We start from the raw sequence: 12,735 nt of genomic DNA, 5'->3' as shown, positions 1-12,735 counted from the left end.
CTTAATTTAAGTCAATAATTATTTAAGATCAGTAAACATTTTAAGATTTACCACTTTTAAATCTGTTTGCTCTTACTTAGCTAAATCAGCATGAAAGCAGGACTGTGTATCTATTTCCTGATGATAAAATTAATGTTAAGACTGTTTGAATTAAACATTTCAGTGTTTAGAAATTCTATGCAGAGGATGTGTGTAAATAAATGGAGGGAGCTGTGAGATAACAAGACGCAGCAGGTAATAACAATGGCACCGCCATCTTTATCATCTTTATTTAGAACATTACTTTAACTGTGAAGCTACAGTTGTCTTCCCTCTAATTATACTACCATTTTGGAATTTTCTGTCCAAAAGAGTCATTACTGAAATAGGTGTGCACTATTTAGCAATCACACCTCTGAGGAAGGCATCCAAACGACTGAAAAATGGGAATCCTATTAGGGCCAGGGAAATAACATTGTTGTAGCCTCTTAGAATTGTTGGGTAAAGAAATTCAATTCATTAACAGGGATTCAATCTCTAGGTTACCACAGATTCAAATGAGAGTATGCATCTAGTATCCACCTTTAAACCTGTTCATAATACAATATATTCTTTTTTCTTCCTCATGGAAAGCTTAGTTGACTGATAAAACATATTCGGTTAATAGATCAGATGTCATTTAAAATAGAATTAGACAGGTGATTTCTATTTGGATAATTTCAGTTGAAAAGATATGAATTCCAGGCAGAGAAAATAATAGTATGCAGAAAGGTATGGAGTCAGGAGTTCCCAGGGACTGTACTGGCTTATTCAGTTTAACTAGAGATTTGGATACACCCAAATGACCCATCCCATACGAAATACTGGACAGAGCACCAGATGTGGGTCAGAGACAAGGGCATCAAAGGCCATAGGGTCTGCTAGTTTGTTTACCTCAGGCAAAAGCAAATTGGGTATCTCCCCAGGCCCCAATATATTCCTATAAATAATGAGGTCAAACTGGAAAATCTTTAAGGTTCCTCTCAGTACTAGAAGTCTGTTCTTTACTGTATCCTATCATTGACACAAACAAGGCAAAGAAGTAAATGGCTTATGTGAAAAATAAACTAAGAAAAAGCTTTAAAAATTAGTGTTTTCTGATGGCAGGAAAAAATCATTTCAAGAGGTCTGTATAACTAGTACTGAGACGTTCTGTAAAGCATGCTGCCTCTTGCTTTCCTTTTTGCCTTGTGGAAGATAAAACAGGAATGTAGGAAAGTAAGGCATCTTATCCCATACCTTCCATCCACAACCCCCGTTAACTGTTTTTATCTTCTGGTAGTTGATGGAGGGCCTAAGGATTAAAGGTACCACTGGCTAAAGAAGGCAGCTTAGAGACTGTTCAACATCAGAACACAGAAGATAAGCAAAATTCTTGGGAAGGGTTGGTTTTGATATTCAAAGGCTGAATTGGAGAAGCATATACTGATCAAATCCATGTTTGAGAACGAACACTTATCCTTGGTCAAATGTTTGCTTCTATTTACATGAACCACATACAGTGTTAAGAAAGGGCAATTAAGGTCTAGTTCCTCATTGCTGCATGGCCATGCAGGCCATTTGTGGCCGTATCTTACTCTGAGAGAAGTAAGAAATAGGATGTTTCTCTCAAATCAACCCCTTTTTCAAATGTTGGTAACAATTTCAGAAACAAATAAACAACAGAAACACATTTCTTCAGCTTTTGTCTGAACTGAAGTTATGTAGGATGGAATTAAAAATACTCAATGTAATGTATTCAAAGATAAAAGAGGGGTATTCACTCAATGCCATAAGAACACGTTGTATTTGGGAAAAGGTGAAGACCTCAACTAGGTGCTATTTTATCAGAATTTTATAGAATTTAGTATAGTTTCATTGTGTTTATAAAGTAATATGCCGGCACAGGAAATTAGTTTACCCAGATTGCACGTAGACAGCTTTAAGTCTGAATGGTAAGACATCAGGGAGGCTCCCTTATTCCTGGGAGATGTAACATCTCAACAGTAGATTGAGGTTTGCTTGTGTTTTCATATATTTAGAGAAATGGGAATTTAGAACTACAAAGACTTTAGAGATAACTTAGTCCTGCACTGAACTTTCAGTTAATAGTTATTTTTAATGCTGACACTGGAATACCAATTTACTAGGAATTGTTCTTGACGACTTACTTATATTCAGGCTCACATGCTAATTAAAACTCAGTCCTTGACAATCACTAACCAGATTTGTGACCTGGTAAGCATGGGGGCCTCAGTTTTACATTGTTGTTTTGTTTTTGTTTTTATTTTACTCTTGTTATTCTTGGACAGTGGGATAAAAACTCAACCTATTCAGAGGGTTATGGTGAGGAGAAGAAGGAAACTAAAAATATTTTTTCATGTTGTAATGTAACTCTGACACTTTGGAGTATATACAACCAAGGCTGGAGTGCATTTTCACTTCTGCTTGAGCATCAGTGTTATCGGGGGGGTTCCATTTACTAAAATGGCAAAATGTGATAGAAGAGTGAAGGCTGACATACAGAAGACCAAGACCAAGGGTTCTATTTTAGCCACAACCAAGTACAAACTACAAAGTATTATTAACCCAGAGATTTTTAAAGCAGTGGTTACTTAGACAGTCATTCATCAAATACAGGAAAGTATACCAAAAACTGAGCAGCACTGATCAGTGTAAAAATAATTAAGAATCACATGTGTAACACAGTGACTTTTATGCAGGCTGGGGAAAATGTTAAGTGTTTTTAAAAAGAACAATATAATATGTGTTCATTTATTTCTTTAGTTGTTTTTTGTTTCATTAATGCTTTTATGGGTAGTTTAAAAATAACATATTCACCTGCAACCTATAATGTTAGCATTCACAGAATAGTAAAGCTGGAAGGCACTTGGAGATCATCTAGTTCAATCCGCATAGTTTAGAGATGGAAAGTGATGTTTCAGAGGAGTGAGTGGCTTGATCAAGGTAATATAGGTTGTTGATGGAAAGAATAAAGAATGAGACTGCCTTTAAACCCTTAGCAAGTGTTATGTTAAATGCTTAGGATTTTACACGAAGTTTCACTTTTCAGGAAATATACAGTTCAAATTCCCAAGGTCAGCTTCTTTATACCTACAAATTCCATAAATAATTATGATTTCTGTCTGTTGTGGAGTAGAGGTTATAGCCTTCTCTGTTCAAGAATTTTGGAATACTTAGTCACTTACAGGAACATTTATAAAGAGTTGAAATATATGGGTTTAAATATATACATATGTAGTTAATATAAAATCACTTAGCTACAAAGACACTATTTTTCACTTATTACATATTTGTGAGAAATATATGAGATAATGGAAGAAAAATATGTTTAGAGAAGAAAATGTACTATATTGATACTCTGTCTCTTCTTAAGGGGCTAAAATTATGATGATTTCTGGAAACACCAGAAGTGGAAAAAGTGTAATAGAGTCTTTCCAATAGATAAATACTCTAGGCATGGAACTAATGTCCGTTTGTTTCATTCATGAAGCAAACACTTATCACGCTCTAAAAATGCACACAGAGCTTCCAAAAGATGGAATGCAGGATCATGCTACGATGAGGAAGAGGAATTAGAATGGCTTCTCAGTTCCCCAACACGGAGTACAAATTTCCCATTCTACCAACTTAAAAGTGTTTAAGACTAGGAATCTCAAAGAGAAACGAAGAGAAAATAGGAACAAGAGGTAGAGCAAGAAATAAAGAGGCAGTAAGGGAAAAGATGAATAAGCCCTAGACAAGCTTGTGCCTACCCTAAAAAGTCACAGTAAAGTTTTTTTTAAATGCACTAATATTCTTCCTTCCCTCCATTTAAAATATCAAACATTCATGTGTCCTGAGGCAGAGTAATCATTTAGAATATGTTGGGTCAAAAACAATTAAATTAGTTGTATTTTTTAAATTATATGATTAAAAAAGAATATAATTCAAAAGAAAGTTTCTAAACGTGGCTAATAGGAAGACCTGGTTTAGTTTTAGAGATTATAATTAACAAGTGAAATGGCAATGTCCCCAAGTCTCCTTCAGCCTAAGGTATCATGGTTTTTGAAACATGTTTTCCAAGAGTTTTAGAAATCTTAATACTAACTCTACAAAATTTTAGCGTTTGGCATCCTCATCCAGTCAAAGGCTGTGCAAAAGTTTATGTGTCTAAATAACTCACTGGAGAGGATACACCTAAGACACTTAACTGGGTACATTCAGATGTGTTCATAGAGCAAAAAGCCCACTTTAAAAATTAAGGGTGGGCAACATTTTCAATTGTCATTTCTGTAGCAAGAAATATATATTAAAATGCACCCTCCTTTAACAGATTAGTCAATAGATTTAAATTTTCCACAGCTGTTCTTATCCATGTAACTAAAAAACATTCAGAAACTGTGGAAGAGCTAGAGAACCCTGACTACCTCAGGCCCTGTTCCCCCAGTCCTTTCTAAAAGTCTCCCTCATTTCAACCAAGTTAGACATCTTGACACGCTAACTGTCACCCAATCATTGCCTCATAGAAGTCATGATTTAATATAATGATATTTTTCCTCTACTAATTCTGAGGTTTGGTTCTGTCACCACACTGACAGATCTTCTGGGCAACCTGTTGTGAATGGAACAGAGGATATTCTTGAAAAACATTGGACTAGGCCCTCTTCTCCTGCTGCTGCAAGAGAATGGTTTCTTCCTAAGTCACAAATCTATTCTAAATGTTAATTAAATATTTACAAGGTACTTTAAAATCCTCCCTGAATGCTAATATGAAAATAGCAACCTAAGTTCATTTGAATAAGCAGAAATTTTTGCTCCTCTAAATTAAGGGCCTCCAGCCTCTAAGTTTAATTCAAATAATCCAAGAACTTGGGAAAAAAAAAAAAAAGAATTGAGCACCTATCATGTACAAGGTCCTGTGCCAGATATAAAGACAAATGTAAACTTTCTGGGATGAAAAAAATTGTCATAAATGACAACATTTCATATTATTTAATTCACACCATTTCCCTCTGGGCTTAAAGGCTAAATTAGATGCAAAACACTCACCTTTTTAGCATTAAGCTTTTACCTTGCTTCTTAACATACGACACTGTATCTAGTTACATAAAGATGTGGTATTTTCTACATATTAACATATATTTCCACATTTTATTCATTAGGTTTTTGAAAGTATTTTAGCATGAAGGTTCCATTTATTGTATCCCAAAATAAAAATAGCATCAAAGTCTTTCTGCAACTCCCAAAACACAGTTAGGGAATAATGATCATATGCTAAAAAATGTAAAATGCAATTTGTGCTGTGCCCCATTTACTACAAAATCACTACGAACAATGCATTTTGTACAGTATATTGCTCCAGGGAAACTGGATCAGCATCAGGAATGAATAAAGAACACTGCATCTGAAATCAGCTAATTCTGCTTCAGTGCTTTTAAAAACTATTTGTTATGATATTGCTTCCTGTCAAGCACATAATGTGATATTTTCCTCAATAAAACTAAACAGTTGCTGTAATTTCAGTTTCCCTCATTTTCCACTTTTTAAGCACTAAATATTTAAACAATGCAGACCTGGAAGTCTCAAGCCAGCTATCTGATCCACACATCTTCTTGCCTAAGGTATAGTTACTACCCATGCTGGGGCCTGTTCTGTCACACAGAAATACGTGATGGCAGCTGTTGAGGTCCTTACCTGCCCGCAGGCCAGGCCCATTCCTCTTTCTCCCATGCCATGTGGACACGATAAATTTAACTCCAGGGCATCTGCTCCAGAAGCCTTTACAACAGGGAAGGAAAATGAAAGAAAAGGCAAAGCTTTATTTGTGGCCCAACGTGCTTTCACCATTCATAACTCAACATAGGTCACGTTTGTCAAATTTAAATTCTTCTCTTTTCTGCATTATAGCTATCTTGTGAGGTGTAATCTGACTCTTGAATTAGTTTCTGTAACAACAGCAATAATAGCAACAGCAAATACTTTTTAAGTCCTTATAAGAGGACAGTCACTGCTCTATGTGCTTTATATTTGGTGTCTCTAATTCTTATAATCCTTGGATTAACAGGACACCAAATTCACAGACAAGGAAAGTGAAACACAGGGGACTTAATAACAAGCCTGGTGTATTAAGTGACACAGCAGAGATTTTAACTCAGGTCTGTTTGACGTCACATTTATTCTTCCCTACACGGCTTCTATTTTTATAGAAATAAATCCTACTAACTCTGGATACTCGGTCCTGGAAGTAGCAGTGCAAAGAAAAATGCAGTAGACTACCTGGAATACATACAAGTAAAATTTTAAATGTTTTTAATTGAAAATCAATTGTATTGTATTGAAAATAAGTCCATGATAAAAAACATGAAGTACAGATAGCTTTGTCTTCAATAGTTAAATAAGATTCCAATTTAATTCATTAATTCATGAGTATACAAAATGGGTCCTGTGAAAATGAACATAATAGTTCACTCTTAGTGATCTTAGACAATTTGAAGAATCAGAATTCTTGAGAAATCTTCTGTGAAAAATTCTAAGAACAATCAAAACACTTTTTTAAATAATTTAATATGGTAATTTGAGGGGTGAGATAAACAAAATGATTCAAATTTGTATATTATTTTACCTAACTTCTAGAATTTCTCCAACACCACAATTTCTCTGTAAATAAGGTCAACTAGAAGTTGGAGTCAGTTTCCATAACATTATACTATGTCTATCACATCATGCAAAGGCTTTAAAAATAGAGTTCATTAGTTTCTAAGTTTATCACAGACCTAGCTATTTCTTCAAGGGCTCACTTTTCTTCTTAATTGTTCAAGATTTTAGCCTATTTTTTTCTGCTTTATAAATTGTAAGTAGGACCTCAACAAAATGAAGAATTCTAGTTAGCTATTTCTTGGTCAACTTTCTTAACCATCTTTATTCATGAGTGAGTCTGCTCTTTCTTTTACACATTTGTGAAAGTTCATTTGATCACCTGGCTTGTTTTCTAATACAGTTTCATTATGGCTTCTGATTCCCTAATTCAGTTTTAAAATGTTTCATATTATCTGAAAATCACCATGAATCATGCTATTTTTTTTTTCTTGCTGGGTTGGCTTTGTGAACAAAGCACAGCCTGAATTCTGAGTTCTAATCCTAGGATTGCTAAGGAATTGTGGATACTATAGGAAGTCAGTGAATCTTTTTGCCTCCATCTACTCAAGTATTAACTGTAGATAATAGGACTTATCTCAAAACTATGTCATGTAGGAATTACCAGCTAAATTAAAAGATTGTACGTTACAATTATATATAGTACTGCATTTTTCTTAGTCTTAGTTATTTCAAATATTTCCTTTAGACTTCTTTATTTAGCTGAAATGCAGCAATGAATAACAAATCAGTTCAACAACACTGTGCATTAGATAAGCTTTAGGTGATATTTGTATAGATTTATATTATATTTATTTCCTAAACTGTTAAGTGCGAGCTAAGGTTACAATTAGACAATAATAACGTAGCTAATAATAACTCACTATTCACTGAGTGCTTACTTGCAATATGCCAGATACTTTACTAGGCTCTTTGTCATGAGTTATATCATAATTTTACAAATGATAAAGCAGAGTTTACAAAGAGTTCAAGTGACTTGATTAATATCTCTCATCTTGTAAATGAGAGTATGGTCTTGAAACCAAGTGTTTTGAGTCCAGACAAGAAATCATTAATTCCAAGGCTGGAGTTGATACAGTGTGTTAAGAAGATATAACATTTAAAATCCTTAAAGTTTCTAAACTTTAAAATTAAAGTAAAATTAAAAATTAAAATCTTGTAAAACCACCTATCCAATTGAAAGGCTTTCCAGTGACTAATTAATAAAGACTTCCCCAGTATCACACACACATAAAAACATCAACACACCAAACACATCTGAAAAGGTCTTTGATTATCTCAAAACTGAGATAATCCTGCTCAAGGTGACACCAAGAGTCAGAGAACATTCATTTAGTCTCTGCTTGAATATTCTTGTCACAGAGGATGTACACCCCCTTAAAAGGCAGTTAATTCCATTTCCAAGCAACTATATGCATTCAAAAAAGCCTTAATTGCTGAATTAGCATGAAATGTTAAATTAACTGAAACTGGGCATGCATTCTGACTCCTGTTAGTTACAAGCTTTTTAGTTTATTCATTTAGCCCAGAGTTTATTCTACCTAACCTAAATGATTACACAATAAAGTAATCTAGTGAAGGCCATGACATAGAAAATTTGCTGTTCCTAATTTCGTACATTATCTGCTTATCCATTTATTTACATGAAGTAGAATATATATGTTAATAGCCTAAACTCTGGAGACAGATTTCATGGGTTTGAATCTCACATAGTACCTGTGTGGTCTTGGCATATTATTTAACTATCTTTTGCTTCAGTTTCCTCATCTGCTAAAGGTGAAAAACAATGGAAGTAACTCATGGGTTGCTTTTGGAAAATATAAATCAATTTGATAAAAATGAATGACTTAGAACAGTGCCTGAACTATAGTAAATATTATGCAAGTGTAAGCAACTACTGTCTATCTATCTGTTTCTCTGTCTGACTATCCATCCATGCACGCGTCCATCCATCCATCCTCCAGGCATCCAATTAGAATCTCCAACTTGCCCTTCTCCATTCTTGACTTGTAAAATGATTTAAACAACTACTTACACTTTGTGAAGAGGAGGAAGAAAAGAAAAGAAAGATTCTAAAATGTTTTTTACTGTTTATTTATTTTTGAGAAACACAGAGAGAGAGAGAGAGAGAGAGCGCAGGGGAGAGGTAGAGAGAGGTAGACACAGAATCTGAAGCTGACTCCTGGCTCTGAGCTGTCAGCACAGAGCCCAACCCAGGGCTCCAAATGCCCAATGTTGACTTTTTATATAGCAATAGAGAGTTGAATCATTGAATAGATGAGACTGTGATCTAGTCTCATCTATTCAAAACTGGAGGTACAAGTTCTCCAGGATCCTAAATTACTCTGAAGTGCATTTGTACAAGTGAACACTGAACTGGCTTGGGCCTTACTGGACACTAAGTCAGTGACTATCTCTTGTCTGCAAGCTGGCGTCTACCTTTCCTGACTGCATTCTGTGTGCTAACGGTCACTCTTTAGGGACTTACATCCACCTGCTCCTACATATTTCTACAGTTTACGTCTGCTTTCTGCCTGAGCCTATTTGAGATCTCCTAACTCTAACATCTATTTAATTTCATGACACACTGCTAGCCCAAGTTCAGGTTAAAAAATGATAAGAACCTGGCTTTTCAGTAATTTTCTTTGGATTCCCTGCTAGGAATAGCGTGATCACCTGGTCATGACACTTGAGCCTTTTCCCTGGACCTTTCTTGGTAGGTGACATCCTGCCAATCGTGGTCAGAATTTTGGTATTCTTTCATCAGGTCCCTGACTTAAAACTTTCTACTTTGTATCTTAATCACCTCAAGTTGACTGGTGCCAAATAAAGTGCCACTCTTCCCATTTATTCTGTAATTGCTTGCTCTTTGTTTGTCACATGCCAGTACGTGAGCTCTGTACCAGTTTTATGTCAATAAATATTTGAGGGATAGCCACAGATGGCCAAAGCCCTGTGCTTGGGATTGGGGATTAAGTGGTGAACCAGCCAGGAGTTTCCACGCCCAGGAGTTTGCTTTGCAATAAGCAGGACAGAGGTTAAAGAGGGAATGACACCATGGTTGATTACCACTGTATTAAATGCCACAAAGGAAAAACACAGCCAGAGTACACCTAGATTTTGGGGAGCCTGAAGCGTAAACAATCAGGAAAACTTCTTTAAGAAAAAAAAATAAGAAAAAACTACAAATACAAAATTAGGTATAGGGACTTGGAGGTGAACTCGAGCAAGTAAGAGCCCTGAAGCTTATGTTTCATTGGTTTTATGGTAAATTGGCTTCTGAAGACAAGATCTTAAAAGGAGTAAGACAGAGGGCTTAACCTACCAGTCAGAGGACTCAGAATGGAGAACAAAAGAACATTGTATGAGTAAGAGAGAATGTTCCAGGCCAAGGGAACAGCAAAGGTTCTCAGTTAAGAGTATGTCAGAGGAGTAAAAGGAGGCCACTGGGTGCTGGGATGTGGACACCAAACTGAGGATGACCCTGGGGAAGCAGGCAGGGGTCAGACTATGTAGGACTTATAAGTTAAGGTAAGGATTTTGCATCTTAAGAAAGACAGTGGATGGCCTAAGGTCAAGAAGGGGAGTGGAGTTGTCTCATAAACTTGGATTAGGGTGGCAGCAATGTATATGGAGCCATACTCAACTTACTTGCTGCCCCAGATCTGATGGCTTTACTTGCCACTCAAGCTTTTGCCACTAGCTTGAGAAGGGAACCTCAGTCCCTGCTGCTGTTCTCACAACTCCTACCACTGCCAGCTCTCACAGCTCCCTCAGCATAGGAGCTGGGCTTTGCCAGAGCCACCAATGGACCCATCAAACACAGTCCCAGGAGTGCCCGTGCGGCACCTGACCAAAAGGTTCTGTCTTTTTCCTTCAGTTCTGGGTTTAGATCTCAGAACATCTCAGAAGACACATCAAACAAGAAACAAGAAACGTCTCACAACATGGTGTGGGATTTGGCTTCCTTGTTAGCAGCTGCCCTAAAGGGGCACGTTACACAACCCAGGAGTGCAGAGGAAGGCAGAGCCCTGGGTGTGAAATTTGACCAGTGAGAGAGAGTGGACAGAAAGGAACTAGTAGGTACATCTCTCACCCTTCTTCTCCTCTAAACTGTTGTGAGGCAGGATGACTTCACAGAGCACTTTCCAGCCCACATGACAAAGCAATTAGCCCCATTTCCCTGTGAAGCAGGAGCCAGCTCTGGAATGCACCACACAGGATCTGCTTTCCCTTCTTCCTTTCTCATGTCCCCTTACCCCCCACCCTTCCTGCTCTGGGATTGTATCCTTCACTAAAGCATCTTCATGTTAACCTTGACACAGGCTCTGTTTTCTAAGCTAATACACATTAAGAAAGAAATGGATTCAAGATCTATCAAAATCAGTTCAAGATCTGTTTAAGACCTGATATTGTCAGCTTTCAGTATGGTTCAGTTTGGTGTCTTTCTGATCTTTCTCACTGCCGTGTCTTTCTAGTACCACGGAGGCTATATCTTATTCACCTTTGTTTGGGTTGGCAAGAGACTTTGTACATAGTAGGTATTCCACAGATCTTCCTTTGCATGGAACTGGAATAGGTTATCCATGTCCCAGAAAGGTAGGAAAGCCTGTGATCAGATACAGAAAACTTGAGCAGACCCTAACAATGCTACTAATTTGACACCAAGCTGTGAAAACTTTTCTAGAGGCTGCTTCCTTTCTATGGTGCAACAACAAATTGCACCAAAACAACAAATTCAAACCAGGTTGAAGAATGTGTAAAAGACAACAATAAAAGCATGTGCATTCTTGGGTTAGAGTGAAAAGGAAGGTTGGTTCCGTATGGTTCTATTTCCAGGAAAAAACAAAGCTTTCTAAAAAATATGCACATGATAGGAGCATATGGATGGTGCAGTCGGTTAAGTGTCTGACTCTTGACTTTGGCTCAGGCCATGACCTCACGGTTTGTGTGATCAAACCCTGCATGGGGTTCTGCACGGACAGCACAGAGCCTGCTTGGGATTCTTTCTTTCCCTCTCTCTACCTTCCCTACACACACATGCTCACTTTCTCTCTCTCTCTCTCAAAATAAATAAATGAAATTAAAAGAATATATTTAAAAAATATGTACGTGGTAGAGGCGCCTGGGTGGCTCAGTTGGTTAAGTGGTCGACTTTAGCTCAGGTCATGACCTTGCGGTTCATAAGTTCGAGCCCTATATTGGTTCTGTGCTGACAGCTCAGAGCCTGGAGCCTGTTTCAGGTTCTATGTCTCCCTGTCTCTCTGAGCCTCCCCCATTCTTTCTCTCTGTCAAAAATAAGTAAACATTAAAAATAAAATAAAAAATATGTACATGGTAAAGATGATATACTAGATATGCATTAACTTTTAAAAATACCAGTTAGTTGAATTCAGCATATTTTAAGAATATACCTAGGTATACATATTTTTTTAACCACTCACATGGTCTTAAGTATTTATTTAGAATAGTAAAATACTGGGGCATCTGGGTAGCTCAGTTGGTTAAGCATCCTACTCTTGATCTCAGCTCAGGTCATGATCTCACAGTTTGTGAGCTAAAGCCCGGCCATCAGGCTTTGCACTGACAGCACAGAGCCTGCTTCGGATTCTGTTTCTCCCTCTCTCTATCCCTCCACCACTTGCTCTCTCTGTCTCTCTCTCTTAAAATAAATAAATAAACTTAAAAAATATAGAATAAAAAAACTCGGTAGCCTCTTGTGAAACAAATAATAAATGGTCCTTCCTTGTGCAAATTTTCATTCTGATACAGTTTCTCAGTCTTTACTTTTTCATGTTCTTGTACAACTTGATCTGTCCTGCTGTTACACATGTGTCATTTCTGTTTTCAGATATAACAGTAAAGAGCTCATAACAGACTTCCTCAGTTCCCTATTGTGTAATTCAAAAATTAATCTACTATAAGGAGAGGAACTTCATGAATTTAAAGTATATTCATCATCACATTAAGTCATTTGCTGAACTTAAAACTCGTGCTAGAACAGCTGGTGTGGTATCTCTGATTTCTTACCACCCATTATCACCACCCCTAAAGAAATGTACATTGTAAGCAGTATAGTAA

The 12,735-nt window shown here is 36.8% G+C and overlaps 1 protein-coding gene across 1 annotated transcript in view; it reads right to left on the bottom strand.

Moving 5' to 3' along the window:
• Window positions 1–12,735, bottom strand: part of DPYD (dihydropyrimidine dehydrogenase) — an 821,052-nt gene that overhangs the window by 264,509 nt on the left and 543,808 nt on the right. Inside the window, exon 16 of the mRNA XM_039228461.1 lies at window positions 5,695–5,778. Coding sequence (XP_039084392.1) covers window positions 5,695–5,778 — 84 coding nt within the window. The remainder of the gene's footprint in view (window positions 1–5,694; window positions 5,779–12,735) is intronic.

The sequence above is a fragment of the Hyaena hyaena genome, unplaced genomic scaffold, assembly GCF_003009895.1.
Source record: "Hyaena hyaena isolate Hyena2069 unplaced genomic scaffold, ASM300989v1 scaffold_32, whole genome shotgun sequence".
In the NCBI taxonomy this organism is placed as follows: domain Eukaryota; kingdom Metazoa; phylum Chordata; class Mammalia; order Carnivora; family Hyaenidae; genus Hyaena; species Hyaena hyaena.
Note: the sequence above shows the minus strand (reverse complement) of the source record. Positions and strands in the feature narration are given on the sequence as shown.